Genomic DNA, 22,174 nt, shown 5'->3' on the forward strand with positions numbered 1-22,174 from the left:
CCCCCCTTACCCTTCTCCTTACCTCAATGATCTAATCTGAATTATTACAGATAAAAAGAATATTCATTGAAACAGCGAGAAGCATTCATGCTGCCCAGAAAGCGAGAGGGGAAATATCCCTACAGATTTTCCCTATGAAGGTACCTTTTTTACCGGGACCTTTTTTTCCAGGGACCCTTTTTTCCGTACCTTTTTTTCCAGGGACCTTTTTTACCGGGACCTTTTTTTCCGTACCTTTTTTTCCAGGACCTTTTTTTCCGTCTACCCTAGGAACAGGCCTATAAAGAGAATCATGCAGAGATTCATGCAGAAATTTTAGATTTGACCTAAGTAACCATTTATTTTATTTAAATTGGTTCCTCTTTTTTTTTTCCTATTGTTTATTGAAAATGAAAATGTTTTTATAAACAATACTTGGGGAATCTTCTTTTTCATTGGGCAGATAATTTTAATTATTAAATTTTGGAGGGTTTTTTAAAGGCGAATTAATGAAATATTATAAGTTAAATTTTGTTTTAACAAAATCACTAATTTGTTTTTAAGAAAAGCCGAAGTCAGGTGTGTGACAAATAGCCTGGTTAAAATGGTTAATTTTGATGTACCTTTACTTAGAAAACATTGATTTCTAAAATTTTCGTTTATTCCTTTTGTATGTATCGAAATTTTAAAAATCAAGAGATCTTTTTCTTCTTTTTTTTTAAAATGTAAAATGGATTAATGACGAATATTCAGTAGAAATTCGACTGAAAGAAAGAGATAAATTTCGTATCTCACCTTTTTATGAAATTGTAGATAAACACATTACTGAAATGAAACGAAGAGGCGTAACCTATGAGGAAACTTTTTTTAAATATTTTCTTTCCTGGGTGATACATCGCTGGCCACTGACTTACAAGGTTATTACCAATTCTGCGAAAAACTAATTAAATCTTACCCAGAAAACCTAAATACTGATTTAGCAGAAGAGCCAAAGCAATTCCATGCATATGTGCATCATGAATTCATGGAAACAAACTGCAAGAAAAAAGAAATTCAATCATGCCGAGCTTTATAAAAAATAAAAACATAGTAGAAGATAATGTTGAAAGTGCCTTCTCGAATGTGGACATAAACCTTCGTAAATTTTTAGTGTTTCTGGTTTCTGATTGTACAGCTAAGCGTTCATTTTCACAGTTAAAATACATTAAAACCCCCTTAAGAACCACAACAATGCAACAGGAAAGACTAGATGCCTTATCTTTGTGTATCGAAGCTGGTGTATTGCGACAAATTAACTACGAAGATATTAACCAAAGACTTCGTAATTAAAAAAAGTAGAAAAAACTATTTAGATATACATAGTGTAAACCAAAATAAATATTTTACGTGACACTTTTACACTTCTTACGAAATATTTTTTTCTATTGTAGGAGAGTGCCATGCATTTAATCTAATGAATCTCGATTATGTTTCGTTAAAGTTGGATTTTTTTTCATATAAGTATTAATTTACGACCTCTAACAAACCTATTTATACACTTAATTTTATACAAAGAATTTCGAAATATATATCGTCAGTAGTTACTATAGAAAACACTATGTGAATCTTGTAGTTTTAAGTGTCAGTGAAACTTCAATATAAAAAAAAAAAAAACGATTTTTTTTTCACAAAATTTGTAATTAGCAGTTATGATATATTTTGTTTATATTATTTTAATTTTTTTTAAAATTTGAATAAATATTTTCTTTTATAAAATGCTGCTTTTATATTTTGAAACAACACGCGACTTAATATGGGATATATTTTTAATTGTAAGATGGAGGCACCAAAATATTTTCAGTGCTTAGGGCCTCAAGAGGTCTTAATCCGGCCCTGCTATAGTCGTTAGAACAACCTATTGCGAGCATGGAGGTCTTCAGTTGAATCTTTTAGTAGAATCTTTAGGAGGTCGTTTAGTAGAATCCTGCCGGCAGCCAACGAACATCTTTCTCTCACATTTCTCCTTTCACGAATTTTTTGAGACTAGTCATTCTGCTCTAAAGTGAGTATATGCTGTTTCAATTTTCATGTCGCTATACTCAAAAAAGAATACTTAAGATTTTCATATTCGACTATATTTGTTTCGGAGGTATTTTGACAAATTTTTGCGCAGTTTTGAGAAGTATTTTTTTCTTCTTTATAGTGTAGAGTTGTTTTACTTATTTTAGTTTACTTATTTTAGCTTTTGGAGCAAGTGATGAAGTTTTTGACTAATTTTTAGATTAAATGGAAAGTCATATTGATTAAAAAAACAGGCTTTAAACAACTGACTGAAGTTTCATAATTTTAAAAAGACTCACAGTTTTATTATGTTATATATTTATAACAAATGTAAAAAAAATAAAGAAAGAAAGCACTTTAAATTTTTGAAGCTCCATTTGATACATCATAATAGTATAATTAAAGTTGTATAGTATTAATTGATTAAAGACTAATTAAAATACCTGTTGTGAGAAACACTCTTAACTGTTTTTGCGGGAGTAAAAATTTAGTAAAGGAAAAATCTAAAAATTATATATTAAAACCTATATTATACTTTAAAAAATTATATATATTTATCAAAATTTGAAGTTTTTGAACAGAAACTCAAAACAAAAACTATTAAAATGAACGTAGACTGCGTGTACCTCACAGCATCAGAACTATTAAAATTTTAATATGTCATATTATTCTCAAAAATAACTGGAGTATTTTTCTGCCATCGTCCTGAGCAGGTTAAAACAAAAAATTACGTCTTTGGTTTCCAAATAAACTTAATAAATTGGTTTTCAGTCAAATTTATTCAAGCAATGGGTGTTCAATTTCTTCACCGAATATAATTTATTAGTTAGTAGAGAATAACTTATCATTGTTGATAATTATAATTCTGGATGCTATTAGTTTGTAACAATACCCTAGATAGCTGATATAATGGTGCTATATTGACCGTTTAGATCTTAATATTGAAAATAGTTCAATTTTTACTTTACACATAAATCTCAACAGTCAATATTCTCATATAAATTTAACTATCTTACTTTAAATAGTTTGGATGTCATTGAATGCCCTGATTTTAATTGATATAATCTTTATTTTTCTTATTACATAAATAATCCAGTTTTTAAAACTTATAACAATTACGGTATTGTAAAACGTATATCCAAAGAATTCATCAGAGAACAAACCTTGAAATTTTGGTATTTGTTTTTTACTTTTATTTGTTCTAATTTTGAGATATTCCAATATTATATGGCCTTACTATAATAATATAGTCCTTACTATAATAATAAAGTCCAACTATGATATAATACTAAAAAGCATCGCATCTTAAAAGTTTCAAATACCATCCTACTTTTTCTCTAATATAAAACCTTATTATTCTCTATTATTATAAACCCTTCTCTATTATTATCCTTATGATGTTTCCGCTACTATATTATAAAATACTTTTAGTGTTCCATCATTAGAATGTCATAGATATTTGTCTTGTTTAGTATTTTTCCATAAAATACTAAATAACATAACTGATATTTTACTTCTGATACATAGAATTAAATTGTTTTTTTTTTTTTTGTAAAAAGTCAAATTTTAAGAGAAGAAAAATTATTTGTAAGCTCATTTTAATAGTTATGGAAATTACAATTATTTAAAGACAATTATGGAAAAAATGTTCTTTGTTTAGATTTTATAACGGATTGAATAAAAACCATGATATTTTTAATATATTTTAATTTTTTTTTAAAAAAATAAAATCTAAATGTTTCATTGTTGCAATAACTATCTATTTTTTCTTATTTTACACCACTACAATTGGATTTTCATCTGTAGTCTGGGATTTATCGTTTAAATATAAAATTAGAGATTTTTTTGTGTTTTTTTACATTGCTCTTCTAGCTTAAAAGTTTTACTTCTTTTAGAAACTTATTTATTACAAACCTATTTTTTAAATTTACTTGCTAAAAACTTACTAATTAAAAACTTTTCTCTCTTACTAATTATAAACTAACTTTACATACTTACTCGTTATAAACATACTTTATAAACTTACATAGTGCGAACCTTCTTGATTATGTATCATTTATAAATATTTTTCTATCATATGCGTGCATCATAAGCATCAAAGCCATGTTGCACTTACTATTCCGACTACTTTCAAAAGCTTAAAAAAGTTCGAAAAATTCATCAATATAATGTTTTTACGATTAATAATAAAGCTAAAAGAAATTATAAGTGTAGTAAGAGCATTGACTATCGCATTTGTATGGCTAGTTTACCTGAACAATTAATAATAACTGAACAATGCCCATGGTCGTGTTATTTAAGTTTAAGTACGTGGTATATATGAAAAATTGATCTTAGATTCTCTCAAAACATGATCTCAGATTTTCTAAGTTTAAAAATCTACATATAAAATGCTTTCGGCCTTGTTTTTTTTGTAATTGGACCAATGTAAAGAAAAATGTTTTTTTTAAGCTTTTTATCTTTTTGTTGACATTTATATTTATTTCTCCGTAGACTATTTTTTTCCCGAAAAACAACGTGCTTATAAATGTATACCTTTCTTTCCCGGCATTTCGTTTCTAGCGCACATAATGTTATCCTTTATCAAAAAATATTTGCGAGCATGTCCTTAAATTGTATAGCAGGCAGTGAAGAAAGTGTATTCTTACAAAGAGAGTGTTTTGGTTTTAGAATAGTGTTATAGTGCAAAGCAAAAGTGTTATTTATTTTATAAACATGGTGAAACAACAGAGTAATTATATGGGAAAAAAAGGTCTGGATTCAGACACAAAAAAAGGAAACTGTACACAACACCTCGATATATATATATATATATATATATATTAATTTCAACCATATGAAATGCAATAAAAATCTGAAACAGAAAAATAAACAAAAATAATGACGAGCAACTCCTTGGTTAAAATTTTTTCTGAATGATTTTTAATTTGTTCTTTATCACATAAAATTTCTCTCAGAACTTTTAGGTAAACTTAATATAAATTGAAATCGATTTAATATAGCTCCAGTAATAAATGTAATGTTAATGTTTTTACCATACTTACATTTATTTAGAAAGCTCTGAATATGAGTTTTTTCGATTGGTTTATTTTTATTTCTCTTTTTTTTTCTCCAATTCTTCTAGATCTTTTTCTATTGTTTGATTATAGTTTTTTGATATTCAATTAATAAATTCGAAGCTTCTAAAAATTATTTATAATTTTTAAAACGTAATCCAATTATTAAATTATTCTAGCCAGCATTTTATGAGGCTTTTATTGTAATGCACATAAGGAGAGAGAAAAAAAAATATGATTAAAAACAACCAGAATAAGGGCAAATTTACTGCGTTTTTCACTATGGGAACACCAAAAACCACCTTTTAGGTTACTACATATTAGGTTATAATTGAGATATTATTATATTGGAATAAGAAATAATTAAGAGTCATCTTAACTCCTATCAACAATTTAAATAAACTGCCATTTTAAATAAACCGCACAAGTGTAAACATATTATTACCATTCTTTTTGGTAAAAGGCAAAGACATCGAAAGGTTAAAATTTCCAAACAAATGGTCAAATGATTGACAGTTCTGGAGATCATTTTGGTAATTTAGCGTGATACTTTAGAACATGGCATAAAAACCATTTATTTGGTTACATTTACTTTTGAGATCCCTATTTTTTATAAAACGAAGCTATAACTTGGTAAGCAGAATTTCCGGTAAACAGTAACAACAGCGAACGATAAGCTACAATAAGAACCTTATGCTTTGGTTTAGCTTTTAGAATTATGGTTTCTTGTACTGGAAATATCTTAATCATTCAAGCATCGCGATTTTCCAGAATTTTTTTCTCCGTGTACTTATTATTAGACTTTAACATTTAACTCCGCACTTACTATATTTCAGTGTTTTTCGTTTTTATGTTTCTTAATAATAATAATGAACTAGTTTTCTCCGCCTTCCTATTGACTTTTTGTCTGCAGTACTTGGTGATCCAAAAAGCCTGCCATAACTTTTGCCTACATTTAGAATTAGTTCTGTGGGGATTTCATTTTAGACTATGTCAACCTTTATCTATCAAATGGTGCCTCATGATAGAGTCAAGTTAACATGTCTTATATACTAGTGAACTGGTATTTAATATTTATAGTGGTAGTTACGCCACATTACTCCCCTTCCAGAATTTTATCTGTGGTAGAATTCGATGAATGAATACCACTAGTTGATTCATGCTGTTTATTTGTTTCAATTTTTGCTCATTATATATATTTTTTCTTCCTAGCATTTCGCTCTCTATTATTTTTTTAATTCTGACTCCAGATCAGAAGGTTGCGTGTTCAAATCACGTCCGGGTCACCAATCTGGAGATTTCATTTTACACTATGTCAACCTTCATCTATCAAAAGTTACCTCATGATAGAGTCAAGTTAAAATGTGTTATATACTAGTGAATTGGTATTTAATATTTATAGTGGTAGTTACGCCACAGTTCCAATTGGTTTGAAATTAAAGGCCTTAGATAACAAAGAATGGGCTACAGAATTCTTCCAGACGCTATATCGTAATAATTTTTTTGTTATCTGCTATCTTAAAAACATGATACAAAATTGTGACATATATGTTTTCCTTTATTTGGATATTTGAATTTAAAGCTAATAAATAATTATTTTTTTAAGAAATAGTTTTAGATTATTTCATTGTTCTGCATTTACTGTAAATTAGCATTTCTTTATTCTGTAGACAAAAATTTAAATTTTTTTTAAAGAGAATAAAAATTTTGTTTAACTATGCATTTATATCAATGTTTCCGGTCTAAATTAATGTTATACTTTTCATGTTATTTAAATTTAAATGTATAATAATAATAATTGAGAAGTACTTTCTTCTTATTTTAAAAGGCAATATTTTTTTCTGTTTGTATTTGTAAACGAAAAGTTAATACAAAGTAGTTCAACAAAGAAAAATATGTCAAATTGTAAATAGAAAATGTTATTAAATTGTGGCAAAAAAAAAAAAGAAAAAAAAAAAGAAAAACTTAAAAAAATAAAAAATAAAATAAAACTATCACGAGAGGGATTTTTTTTTCAGTGGTAAAAGTTTGAGGCATTTTAATTAAATATTTAAGAAAAGGGATTCTTTATCATTATTTATTTAAAGTCAGCAAAGCATGCCAAAAGGGCAAAACGAACTTTTTTTTAGAGATTTTTTACTTTTCACCCCAGTGTTTTTTTTTAATAACTCCAACAGTTTTACAACTGTAGTCCAATTATATTCTAATCACGCCGACCACAACTGATTTTTGCAGGTTGCCCTGAAGGGTCGAAGTGAAAAAGGGTAAAAAATTAAATTTCCTTAAATTGTTAAAATGAAGCACAAAAATAAAAAAAGAAAACTCAAGCTGCCCTGATATTTTCTCTTTTTGATACCTTTGTTACTAAGTAACAATAATCATTAAAAAGCCACATGGAACTTTTTTTTTCCCCTTTAAGGGATTTTTTTTCCCTACAATTGTTGGATTCGTAGCTCAGCAAATTCTTAAAAGGCCTTTCCCTAATGAGGGGAGAGACTTGCGTTTTCATGGGCCTTTCGGATCTCCCCCCTTTTTTTCACCGCGAGTCTAAGCCCGAGAGCTTGAAACCGGGAAAAGGGTCTTTATCAGCGAAGAACACTCATAGCTTATTGACAGCTTCTAATGGGACTTATCGAACGGAGGGGGATAGATAACTTTTCCAAAGGGCGCCGCTCATAGTGATGCAAAAACCTCTTTCCCGCAAATTTAAAAGGCAAAAATTTTCTTCAGCTAAGAATTTAGAATTCAATTTGTAGAGATTTTGCTCGAATGATGTATTTCTTTTTTTGGTTTTTATATATTTAAACTTTAAATAAAAGTTGTTGTTTTTTATTATTATCTAGGTGAGACATACTAACATAATGTTAATATTTATTAGTATGACTTTTTTCAATTTATTTTTGCTTTAGCAATAATTAATAGTTTAAAGTCATTTTGGCTCAATGGTTCAAGTTAATCTATGCCATTGTACAGGGAAGTGTGTCATTAGGTGCAGCTTGAAACTCCCCCAGTTTCAGTGCAATGGGTACTAGCTTTTCTGTGAAGTTATGATGATTTGTTCGTAATGCTTTGAACATCGCCATAATCGTGGTGTTGATCACGGAATTGTACGTGATTGAATTGTAAATTGGAGCATGAGTTTAGCCACTAAGTTGTTTTTTTAAGGATCAGGGTTTTATTCTTTCGGTGATGACTTTAAGCACACCCATTAGCTTCAGATCGAATGCTACTAGCAAGTCTGGTAAGATAAGTCAGCCGTTGTTTACTGTTGACCATATTGCCATGATGGTGTCGAAAATACCTATACAGTGGTATATTAAACCTCGTTGGAACAGGGGTTAAGCTGCTAAACTGTTTTTGTAAAGTGTCATGGTTTTATCCTTCCAGTGACAGCTTAAAGGCCCCCCCCCCATCAGCTTCAGATCGAAGAATATCAGCCAGTCAGGAAAATTAAAGTAGGCGTAGTTTACTGTTGTCTGCATTGCCACCGTGATCTCGAAACTGCGGTTTGACCCGTTTGCATACAACTGGCTGCGGAAATAATTACTTTTCTTCAAATTAATGTAACACTAAGATACCTTCTGCTATTTCCTGATAAAATTTAGTATAAAACTCTGTTGTGCGATTTTTGTTTTAAAATTGTAATTCATAATTTAAAAAATACTTCTAAGCCGAAAACTATTATCCCCTACTAAACCATACCACTTTGGTTCTTTTGCTGTAATGACAGTTTTGTATCGAGTTTTATCTGCTTTAAATAATAAATTTTCAAGTTTGCAATTTCTCTTGATATTATTAAATAATAATAAATTATTGCATATATGTTCTAGCATCAAAACCGTTATTTTGTTAACTCATAAATTGTTTACGGTACATACTAAGAAAAATTGGTACAATAATAATATCGATAACAATGAATTTAATATTGTAAAAATTTCTTGCAACATTAAAAAAAAGTAAAAAAGATTCAAGTTGAAACTTGATAACGTGTAACCAAATAAATTTGGGAAATACTTAATTTGTTCGAGAACATGATTAAATTTATTAAAAATACAGCTAATTTGTCTGATATTAAGGATAAACACGATACGAAATTTCACACGATGAGCTTTCTGTAGCTCACTATCAAGAAAATAAACTTTACGAACTAATTATTTTATAAACAAATAGTTTTATCAACTTTACAACTAGCTGAACATCCATTTTACGTACACGAAAAAAAAAGTTTATATGCATTCGATAAATTCGTATTATTCAACACTACAAAATGAACTAAAAATTTTAAAGACGCAAACCCATACAGTTGAAGTAATTTAAATAATTCATTTTTTTATTTATCTCTATCTTCTTCACTTCCCAAGAGCTTTATGTTATTAGATGAAACAAAGCACGCATTTAGAAGCTCTTTCAATCAAAATAGAGATTTACCATATTCAGTATTATTAAGCTTTATACTTAAGATAGTCAAAATTCTATACAATCAACTAAATATTTTCTGTAACTATTCATTTGTTAGGCCATGAAAATATAATATCACTGTACTTTTATATAATACATATATTAGCAAATTTAGTATGGTTGAGAATTCTACATTAATTAATCTTTTTTGGGTGGCATGAAAACTTCATACTACAGTATCTTTAGAAGCTAATTTGGTATCTTACAAACAGTATCGTTAACTATCAATATCATATGCACCAATAACAGTTTGGTGATCTTTTACGAACTTCCAAAATGTTTAATATATTTTCCCTTTACTTTTGAATTTTCGTACATAACATATTTTTTTTACAACTATCATTATCACTGCACCTATATATAATACGTATATTAGGAAATTTAGTATGGATGAGAATTTTAAATTAATTAATCTTTTTTGGGTGACATAAAAACGTCATACTACAGTATCTATTGTAGCTACCTTGATCTTACAAACAGTATCGTTAACGATCAATATCATATACACCAATAACAGTTTGGTGATCTCTCACGAACTTTTGAAACGTTTAATATCTTTTTTCCTTTACTTTTGAATTTCAGTACAAAACATATTTTTTTTTGCCACTATCCATTTGGAAGGCCATAAAAATCTAATATCATAGTACCTATATATAATACATATGTTAGCAAATTTAGTATGGAGGAGAATTCTACATTAATCAATCTTTTTTTTTGGGGGGGGGCACAAAAACGTCATACTACAGTATCTAGAGCAGCTATCTTGGTATCTTACAAACAGTATCTACAGTAGCTATCTTAGTATCTTACAAATAGTATCTACAGTAGCTATCTTGGTATCTTACAAACAGTATCGTTAACAATCAATATCATATGCACCAATAACAGTTTGGTGATCTTTTACGAACTCTCGAAACATTTAGTACATTTTCTCCTTTACTTTTGAATTTTAGTACATAACATACTTAGTACATAACATATGTAAACAAAATAAGCGTGTTTTTTTTCCAGATATCTTTAGAAACACTGAATCGGTGACGTAGCCCTCAATTTCTATCCATGTTCCTCCCTGAACTTACCTGCAATAATGAATTAAAATATTCATTGTTAAAGAACGAGCAATAAGCTTTGGTTTTGATTAAACAGAACTGTCAGCTTGAAAATATCACTGGTAGTTATTATTTAACCTATAAAAAATGTAATCAGGTATACTCTACACTTCAAATTATATCAAAGGCTAATGTTAAACCAAATGGAAAAATTCAGTTCTCAAACATCACAACCGAACGATCTGACAGAAATGTTTGAACAATTTAAACTAATTACAATAATTTAGCAACTAAAATTGACCCTTACAGTCATTATCCACATTTTAAGACAATCACTTATAAGTTTCTGAGTTGTAAAAAATATACACACGGGCCTACTCTCAATGTTGCTATTATAGGCTAGCTAAATACTCTTCGTACGGTGTTAAAAAGTAAATAATTATTAACCTGTATTGATCAACACTAAGAAGTAATACTCAAAACTATAAGAAACCAGTTTTATTTATTAATATTTATCGGTTTACCTAGTGGGCTTATTGTTACAAACTTAAGCAAACATGTTTTTAGGATTCCTTCACATAAAATATATAATTTGTATTTATATTCATTCGACTTGGTGCTATTTCAGGAGGTCGACCCATTCCAGTTAAAAGTTACCACAATCAAGAAAATTTCTACGGTACTTAACCCTGTCGGGATGTATAAAAACGTATTACCAGAGTACCGACAGTAAGTATTACCAGGTACCTTATAAAACAGCACCAATTACCATTCAATCAGTAGTACCTATTTTTAGGGTTCTCTAGCATCCCTCCTAAACAAAAGAATTGGTAGTAAAATTCCTTAGCTTACGTAGTAAGAAACTAAATTCCTCACAGTTACAATTTAATATTTTCTATTAAAGAGATTCTCTAACCGAAATAATTTTTTTAAGTAATTGGAGAGGTAAGGGGGTGAGTTTTTGAATATGCATTCAAAAATTTCACTTTCAGTGTTTCAGTTTTTTGAGAACACTAGTTAGCTTGATCCATATTAGATCGATATGCATCATTGGCAATAAATAAATTGGCGTTAAAATTAGTAGTAGAAAAAATTTACCAAAATATCCTACTTTAAAAATTGCATGAATTTAATGACAAATTTTATTCAAGCTGCAAAATCATGTTCTTAATCTCGATAAACATTTATTCCAAAGTAAGTAAAACTTAATAAAACTAATTTATATGCAGTTAAACTTGAAGCTTGAAAAATAAGAGCTTTTAATTCATATTCTGATTTTCGTAAATTTTGAGTAATATAATCTTATAATATACTTATTAACATCATTATACATCGAAGAGCCATTACATTATGATCACCCTCCATCTATAACAATGGGCTCGCCCAGGTATTCATGGTTTCTCGCCCAGGTATTCATGGTTTCATGGGGCACACTAGGACCCATAATCCTCATAGAACAATCCCTGACGCCTGTAAGTTACTTGAACATAGTTGCAGACCAGGTTCACCCATTCATGGCAACAGTTTTTCCTGCGGGGGATGGTGTTTAACAGGATAATGCACCATGTCATAAGGGTCGAATCGTAATGGATTGGTTCGAGGACCATTCCAGGGACTTCAAGTGAATGTCTTGTTTCCAAGTCATGTCTTGGCCCCCAAATTCACCCGACCTTAATTCCATAGAGCATTTATGGTCCTACTTGGAAAACCAAATTCGTGCTGCCACTCTACCCCCTCGCAATATGAGGGAATTGCAGGACCAGATGGTGAGCGCTTTTTGACAGATACCTCAGACTACCCATCAACGCCTTGTGGAATCAATTCCACGGCGGGTGCTAGCAGTTTTGAGGGCTAAAGGTGGTCCTACATGTTATTAGCAGGGTGGTCATAATGTAATGGCTCTTCGGTGTATATTATGTATTTATTAACAATCGATTCCGAGGAGGTTAGTTTTGTGATAAAAGTATTAACAAAACTTATGAAATGTTTCCTTTACGTATTTTCTTTTAAAAAAATCTCCAAATGGAAAAGTATTGAAAATTTTTTTATCTCAGAAATTGAACATTATTTTATCACAATAAAATCGGTGTGATTATGGGAATTCAGAAAAATTTAAGAGCTCTTTAAGAACATTAAATATATAGTCAAGTAGTATGAAGCGCGGAAAGTGTCTTTCTTGAACTTTAAATTAATCCTCATACTTTATTTAATCTTTAAAAAAAATTTATTCCATTAAAATATATATTTAATTTCATTAGATTCGCTTTCAACTAGATCAACAGACCAAATCGAATGGTATGTTAAATTCATAAAATTGTTCATATAATTCATATAATTGTTGAAGGATTAAACTAAAGTATACTTCTTAGAAAGTAAGAAATAAATAAATGAAGTATTTTCAGTATGCATGGATTTTATGTGATTTTTTTTATCCTGAATTATGTATTACTACCTATGTTATGTGATTTAAATCTCCTTATTTCTTTAGCTAATGCCATCCATGCTCATAAATGCTCAATGTAACAATAAATAACTCAAGTGTAATATTAATGGTTGGTAAAGTATATCCAAAAAACGGTATGCAGAGTAGACAAATGATTTCCACATGTTGAATCATATTTCAATTGTCTTAGAAATACTTTGGATACCAAGATATCCGTAACTTTTTAAAATTCGTTTTTATCAGTGTTATTTGTACACGCATCACATTTTTTTTATCAAACAACAGTGTTTCAAAACTGTTTCTTCCTCTTTTGCTTTCATTTCTACGAACAACATTTTAAAAATTATTCACTTACTGACTGAAAAAAAGCTTCTTTTCACTTTTATCCTTAAAAACACTTCCCGTAAGATAAATAAAAAAAAATAGTTTTCAACTAACCGAAACATCAATCATCTTCTCAGATCATCTTCTCAGAAGAAATAGTTAACAATCCAAGAGCAAGAGAAAAAATCGAAAAAAGGAGAGAAAGAAAAATAGTTTCAGAAATAAATATTAGACTCAGCCAACCACGGGGATGCCTTGAAAAAGTTAAAAGATCGAAAATGGTGACTCTTAGGGAACGAAGTCACTTCAAAACTGAGACCTTGAAAGTTGGACCCCATACTTAGCTCCCAAGAATCAATACCAAAAGAGATTCCAGCATATGGGAAAGGGGAAGTTAAATGATTCCTCTTTTCCCACTCCTTTTCGAACGCCAAACATCAACTTTTCCGAAGAGAGAATTTTCCTAGTTTTTTTTTCCCTTTTAGGAGCACCTGTAAGTAGCTGTCATTCAAAAGAAAAGAAAGAGAAAGGATAGAGAAAATATTAAACACTAAAAAACAATTGTGCATTTTCTCAAAGCAAATTCGAAATAAAGAAAGCATGGTATTCGATATAAGTTGTTTTATGAATTCATCTTACAGAGTCGCGTAAATAAAATCTGTATGCATTATGTAATGCATTTATTTGCATAAAATATACTTAATTTAACATTTTAATTTATAAGCGGGGTTTAACAGCCGACATAATTTTGGGTTTATGGCTATCAATGTTCCAACTCCGTAGCCTTGTAAATTTAGAACCCAACCCAGAAGCCTAGGGAACTCCTAGCTGGATCAAGCATTGGGACATATAAGCCTTCCTAGAGGACAGTTTAATTAAACTTACACGAAATTGTGTTACACGGAGGAGAAAACCACTAAAACCTCCCATGGTTAGCCCGACAGCTAAGAGACTCCAACATCTCTGCCACTGAGATTATTTTACGTCAGCATTGCTGTCACTGTGAGCCGGGAGCAGAAATCCTATCAACCTGCCTCCACTGGAATTCGAACCTAGGTTGCATCATTCGAAGAGTCGTGGCAGCTCAATATACTTAATTTTATTTTATAACTATTGTTTAACAGCCGACCCAATTTTGATTTAACCACTACCATGTTCAACTGCATAGTCTCGTAAATTTGAACCCATTCCAGAAGACAAGGGAACTCCAGAAAAAAGTGTTAGGAGAAAGTTGCCTTCCCGGATGATTCTTTGATGGAACTAAACCGTATTTGCGTTCACATGGTGAGGAAAACCACGAAAAGCTTCCACAATTGGCTTGACGACAAGGGGACTTCCTATGACAGATCTACCTATGATGATATTTTACTTCAGCACTATGGTCGATGTGAGGTAGGTGAGGAATTCATGTCAACCAGTGAATCGAACCCAAGTCACCTCATTTGGAGGCGAGTGCTCTATCCCCTGAGCCACTACGACTCCAATATACTTAATTGGAAATAGCGTCACAACTGCGATGTCGACAACAAGTTATATTTCAAGACATGCATAGATAAATGATAACGACAAATTCTGATTCTTGTAGCAGCTAACAAGAGAAAACGTGTTCCCACACGTTTTGTGTAAATGAACAAAATGAACTGAAATGTATAAATAAACCGTTACAATGATTGCATCGTTTAAGTATGGGGCAGTTGATCAATTTTAAATTTTTATATCTTTAATATTCAAAATGCTTCACATAACACAAAAATGTTGGAAAAAATAAGTTAAATGGTTGTCTTTAGTTAAATATTGGCATATACGTTTTTGTTAAGTTAGGAAATTGGTTCAAAGAATGATTTAATTAGGAAATTACATTAAGCCTCAAAGATGAGACCAATACATAAAAATGTTCTCTAATAACTTTTAAATTTACTTTATCTTTCCAAATCGGAAATAAGAGACCATGCAAGACCTTTTAACTTTGTCCTAAGTTATAGCTAGATAAATGGTAAAACGAACCTAGAAAATAATTTAGGGTAATAATACGTTATTTAATTAGGAAATTACATTAAGCCTCAGATGAAACCAATGCATAAAAATGTCCTCAAATAATTCTTAATCATTCCAAATGTAAAATAAAAGACCATGCAAAACATTTCAACTCTGTTTTAGTGTAACAGAATGTTCTATAAAAATTACTAGAAAAACGATTCTTGATTCTTAATTAGGAAAATAGCGAGTGATTTAATTATGAAATTATACTGATCTTCAGAGCTGAAGCCGATACATCATCGTTAGTAATTCTAAATGGTATACTACCTATAAAACTGCACATTCATTAATCATACGGATTCTGAATGTTAAGAAAAGAAACATTGGTACAAAATCAAATGTGAAGTAAAGACATATTTATATAGCTTAAAAAAAAGAAAGCTAAGAAGATATGGATTATTTCTAAATGAAATTAAATGTAGTAATCAATCATCTTTCTGGATGACTGTACTCATTTTTATATATATTCAAAATGACATTGATATATTAGCTTACTTCTAAGCTCACTTCCTGCTTCTTCTTCATCTTCTGCTGAAACTTCATCTGAAATTAAATAAAATCTTGTTACTCTAAAGAGAGCAGAAAACGTCTAATTGATTTTTTTTTCAGTTTTGGCTATGATTAAGTAACAAATATGTATATCATGCAGTTACAGATTTCATTGAATCCAAAAGGAAATTAAATGTTTATTATGCATGCTTAAAGAATTTATTTTCATATTATCGTGATAAAAGAGTTTAATTTTAGACACATGTTAATTTTTCTTCTGCAATTACACAAGAAACGAAAAAACATGTTTTCTTCTGTAGATTTTTTAATGCTGTTCGTGCTTTATATCTTTTGGTTGTAGTTGTAGTTTATAGTGCACAATGGGCTATTGGCGACGGTCTGGGAAACATCCCTGAGGATGATCCGAAGACATGCCATCACAATTTTGATCCTCTGCAGAGGGGATGGCCCCCCCCGCTTCGGTAGCTCAACGACCTTCATGCAAATTTGAGCCCTTTACGGTAGCACAGTTTAACGAGGACCAATACCGCACACCCTCGGTTCCTACGCAGACCGATCCAAGTGATCACCCAACCGCACACTGACCGTAACTAGTGATGCCGGTTGACTAGTTGACTTCGGTGATCTGCTGGGAACCGTGTCTTAACGATCAGTCCTCTGCGGGACTTATATCTTTTGGTGAAACATAGTAGTTTTAAAATAGTATCCGAAAAAGGAAGAATTACGCAATATAGAATATTTTTTCAAATGTTTTAAGGAATTTTTTTTCATGAGTATATAAAGAAAAAATACATTTATTAACTTGATTTTGAAAGAAAATAGTAGAAGGGGTTGTTTTCAGAGAAGTTATGTCATGTCTCAATGCCATAACTTCTCATTCCATAACTTCATTAATGCCATGTCTCAATGCTTCAAATTATCTGCCTTGGAGAGAAACCTGTTGGGTTGTTATTTTTGTGTAAGAGAGGGATAGTGGGTTCGAGTTCTCTGCGAGCGTGGTCGTTTGTTAGCTGAAGGCTCTGACCAATCTTAGACGGTGGGGTTTTTACTGATGCTTACCAGATGTCTTTCTCGATTATTTAGTCAAGGCTCTCGTCTTTTCAGGTGCTCTGTTTCTTTTTTTTTTTTTTTTTTGTTTAGCTCTCTTTGTAGGCTTCTGTTACACATCCAGTGAAGACTAGTTGAAGTACCTAAGAAATGAAGGCCTGAGGTCGATTTAAAATTATCTAACTTGGAATAATACCTACTGATGCTGGTTTGATCTCGAGTACTTGAGTAGGGAAATGTGATTAATACCAAGGATTTATTTTAACTTAGGAACCTCTGAAAAAATTTAGATTCTGTCCATATATCAGTTTCTAAAATTAATACCGGTAATGGTTAGATTTTTATTCTCAGAATTGTAGAAGTCAATGAATGTTCTTTGCTTAGTCTTTGTCTTATTTCAGTCAAAAACCAAACTTAAATGAGTTATTGCGGATATTTGTTTGGAATTATATCATAGTTTCTGAAATTTACTGGTTATTGTAAATATGCAAATGCTAAGTCATAAGCCACAAAACAATAAACCACTCCCATCTAAGTAAAGGGAGGGGTCCAGTAAGACACTTTCGGTTGATTATGTTTTAACCATGCTTTATAGAGTTAAGACATATTATATTTTAACTCCATAAAGTATATAAACTTTCATTTTGGGTTTCATTTTGCTGTCAGCTAGTCTCCTTCTGATGGATTTGCTTCCACCAACGAATTTAGAAAGTTTGTAGAAGGCCTTATTTCTATTACACATTGAAAAACACAGAGTTGCAGACTAGACTTCAATTTATTAGTTTAGGAGCAATCGCTAACAAGGTACACGTTATCATGCACCTTCTACATTGAGAATAAAATTATAACCAAAACTACTCAAATGTGGTAAAACTCACTGCGTGTTTGGCTGCGTAAGAACACCAAAAAGCACAGTAATCTTTACGGAAGCACTTTGGTAATCATTTTGGTAAAATAGACAATAAAATATCGTTTTGTAATATGTCATAAAATTGAGTTAATGTGGTAAAATTTGGTACATTTATCATGGTATCTTAGAGCATGGCATAAATAATATTTATTCAGTTAAACTTACTTTTCAGTTTTAAATTTATTACTAAATGTGTGGTAATAAGTACTATAATTTTTAAAATCAAAATTTCGGGTTAACCATTACCATATTAACGGACAAATTACCAAATGAATGTTTAAAATGCCATATATTTTGGATTTTAATACCAGAATTACGGTTTCTTTTACCAGAAATGACATTACCGTATAGTGCTGTAATTTTACAAAATTTTTTAATTCTCCCCTTTAACATTGCGTTAAGTGTCCTTTTAGTTTATTTTAGTTGTTGAAAAAGAGAGAAATTACCATTTAACTGAAAATAAATTACGGAAAATACTATGATTTAAAATAATACATATTTACCCTATGATTCATTGTATTGATTTTGTAATCCATTGATAAAAATTTTATTTGATGATAAAAATCTGCAAGACATTTAGTCCAATTATAATCTATTTTTATAAATTTTCCTGATTTAATTATGTTCCGATGAAGTATTTTTTTTTCTTCAAAAATTCACATCTTTATGTAAATTTCGCCCTCTGAAAGATATAATCCGTAAATATTTTTGTTACATATTTAAATGTAAAATTTACAAGAATATAGCAATTATTTTTATTTCACTCTGAAGTTTCGTTGCTCAAACACTTAAAGGTCTAAACCCCTTAAGTGTTGAATAAGACCTACATTTTAACTTCTGGAAATAGCAAAATTAATCAATGAAGTGTTATTAAAAATAGAATTTGAAGTAAGTATCAATATTTACTTTCTCTTAAATTTTAAACATTCAACAAACGTAATGCGGTTTTATATCGAAACAGTGCTTAATTTTGAACAAATACACTCCCTTCTTTCTTCTAAAAACAAAACGTAACACCTTTTAATGTTAAAATTATATTTCAAATATTGAATAATACAATTCGTACAAATGTTAATACATATGCATTTTTTATTGTGCTATAAATACATTTCATCGATAAATTAATTATCTTGTTTTAAAGAAACGAAAACTGAAGTGAATTTTATGAAGACTGAAATAAGGGAGAACTGGTTTCAATACATTTGTATTTGATTGAATTTTCATACAAGAAATTGTTGTAATCAAAGATTGAATTTTATTCGATTATCAAATTACATAGTATATATAGTATACATATTTAGTTGAAGAACAAAATTGAAACAGTTTGATTGGAGTTGGATGTGGAAGAATATGTTTTATTTTTCTGTAAGTATTTTCTAAAAACACGGTTAAAAAAAAAATTTAAAAAAAAGACATGTTATGAATATTCTGCTCAGGATTAATAAATTTCTTCGATCTCTTACCTTATAAATTTTTTTTTCTTTCAAAGAAATTTATGTTTATTTCTGTTATTTGTTAGCCAAATTTATATGTCTTTCAAAGTATTATTCAAGTCTGAATTTTTATCATCAAAGATAAGAATATCTTATAATATTGTAATACATTCTTTAAATATTGATCCATATATTCCACAATACTTCAAATTTTATACTAAAAAATATTATAATTTTCTTGGTTGATTAATCTTGAATGTTGAGTTTTAAACGATAGAAAGGCATTTGTTTAATTTTAAGATATCGACCTTATCATGGCGTTTAATTTCCCATTCATCTTTCCTTAAAAATATTTTTTGAGTAGTTGACTTCCTAACATTTGTGGAAATCTTGGATGGAATGAAATTAATGGAAATTTTGGTTAATAAAACCAAGATATGTGTTATCTAAACGATCCATTTGGTGATTTTTCCATTTATTTTATGAAGGATTACCGGAAATTCTGCTTCTCAAAATTATAGTTCTTATTACGAAACATAGTAGAAAATACAAAAATTAAACATAAATTTATCCGAATAAATAGTTTTAATGCCATACTCTAAGGTATTATGATAAAATTACCACATTTACCAAATTTTATCACTTATTATGAAACCAAATTTTACTGTTAATTTTACTAAAATCATTACTAAAGTATTCTGTAAAAATTTCCGAGCATTTTGGTATTCCCTTTGAACCAGAAGCATGCTAAATGTTACCATTTACCAATAATATTGTGGTGTTTTCACTGGGATTTAATATTGTGGTGTCAACACTGGGAATCTGCTGACCTGCTGAGCACCCTTGTTCAGCAGGTCAGGAAATTTACTGATTAGCCTTCTCAGCTATGCTATAGTATGTACTCAGCTGCATGGAACTAAAAAGCTTCATAAGGTGTACCTAGTTTGCGGGAATAGAATTCTGGTTTTTAAACTGTATAAGGTAAAAATAATAAATAAGCGTTTTTTCGTACACTTAATAGTTAAAATATCATCTTTTTATGATTCTTTGACTGTTTTGGTTGAAAACGGTAAAATAACAAATCAATAAATCGCTATTTAACCATTTTACCGTTAAATTTCTAACATAGAAATTATATTTATATCTTCTGGGTTGGTGACGATAACATGGATTACAATATCAACTTTAATGTAGAATTAGCTTAAATTATTTTTTCCAAAAAAATCTTTTTTTATATTTATTATTATGTATTTTATTGAAAATTTAACTGTTGGTAATTTAAATATAAATCAAATTGCTCTCTTTTTAAAATAATGGATAGACATGAAATGCAAAAACAGACAACTAATTATTTTCCTCATTTTGAAGTGCTAAATAAATTTTAAGTAGTTTTAAATAATAATAAACAAAGATATAAATAATCGTAAGCAAAAGTAAAGCATTATTAACTGTGAAAAAATAGTTTTAATTGCCCAAAAGTTTATATTTAAAGCAATATTTTTGTTCTAGTTTCCAATTTCTATACATTTTAAAAACTGTCTCTGTAAAACAGTGCTTACCTAGAATTAGTACATGTATATTTCATTCCTAAAAAATTTAAAATAAAGCATAAAGTAGGCAAAATGAACAAATTTCAGTAATTTATTTCAGATTTATTTTTTTAGAGAAAGCTTTATTTTAAACTTCAAAATAAAATATCATATGACTGCATTAACAGATTAAAATTCAAGTTCTCCCTGTTATTAAATGTAATATTTGCTTAAAATATTGTTCGTTTTTTCAAAGAAAACTAAAAACATTCATCGCTTTGTTGTCTGCGATTTTAACATACTATTTTTATAAAACTAGATGATTATTTTTTAAAAATATATTTCTTATAATTAAAAAAACGGCTCAGCATCCATTTTTATTTCCCTTTGTTGCTAGAAATAAACAAAAGGCACTTTTTAATTTAAATATTAGTCTCAAAAAATTAGTGTATATAAAATTTCAGTTCGATTAGTGAGCGAGACTTTTCGGAAATATTCATTTATGAAAGGAATCATTTTCCTTCGTTAAATACTTAAAAAAATATCATTGTCTGTTACTATTATGTGAATTTTTCAGCGTAAAAACAATACCTAAATGAAAAAAACGCTAAAAATTATTTGAGTTTTTTAAAACAAAGTTATTTAATATTTCTTTTATGAGTTGAAACAGAAAACAAATCAGAAGACATGTACGACTGTTGGATTTATTATAAATATTTTTTGTGCTATGCATTTAATTATGATTAAAAAGATTACACTTCTGTTCAAAGAATTCTTTGTATAATTTAAAATTTAATTAATATTTGTATTTTAATTGTAGCTTTTTTTAAGTACAATTTTTATTCCCCCAAATCACGTACATGACTTTTCTCTTTAATGCGATTTTTTATCATTTTATTTAGTAAATAAAATATATGAAGATGAAATATAACAGAATTTTAAAAGAGGTATATTTAATTTCATCAATACAAAAGTTCGTATGAACTATAAATTTTTAAACTTACATAATGAATATATTTTAAACTTAGAATTTCGATTATATATTCAACTCCAACCGAAGAAACAACTTAACGTCATATCTATCTTTATTGCCCCTTCGTTGATAAAATAGATTAAGCATTTTGAAGCTTTTAAGTTAAGTTTACGTCTCAAATCACATTGTATTATCCCAGTTGTAGAAAAAAACATCTCACAGTTTAAGGTTGGAATCCCCACTGCATTTATTTTAAACAACAATAAATTTAACCATGTAAAAAATAACTAAGTATAAAGTATAACTTACGTCAAATAAACTTCTTTTATTTAAAAAAAATACTTGATAATTAAACTGCATTTCAGGAAATCTGAATTAAAGAGCAT

General features: G+C 29.3%; 1 protein-coding gene across 2 annotated transcripts in view; it reads right to left on the reverse strand.

Annotated features, from left to right (window-relative positions):
- Positions 1-22,174, reverse strand: part of LOC107453725 (lachesin) — a 257,834-nt gene that overhangs the window by 119,628 nt on the left and 116,032 nt on the right. For both annotated transcript variants that reach the window (XM_071183280.1, XM_043042726.2), the window contains exon 3: positions 15,882-15,929. In XM_071183280.1, the coding sequence (XP_071039381.1) occupies positions 15,882-15,929 (48 nt within the window). The remainder of the gene's footprint in view (positions 1-15,881; positions 15,930-22,174) is intronic.

Source organism: Parasteatoda tepidariorum, chromosome 7 (genome assembly GCF_043381705.1).
Source record: "Parasteatoda tepidariorum isolate YZ-2023 chromosome 7, CAS_Ptep_4.0, whole genome shotgun sequence".
Taxonomy (NCBI): domain Eukaryota; kingdom Metazoa; phylum Arthropoda; class Arachnida; order Araneae; family Theridiidae; genus Parasteatoda; species Parasteatoda tepidariorum.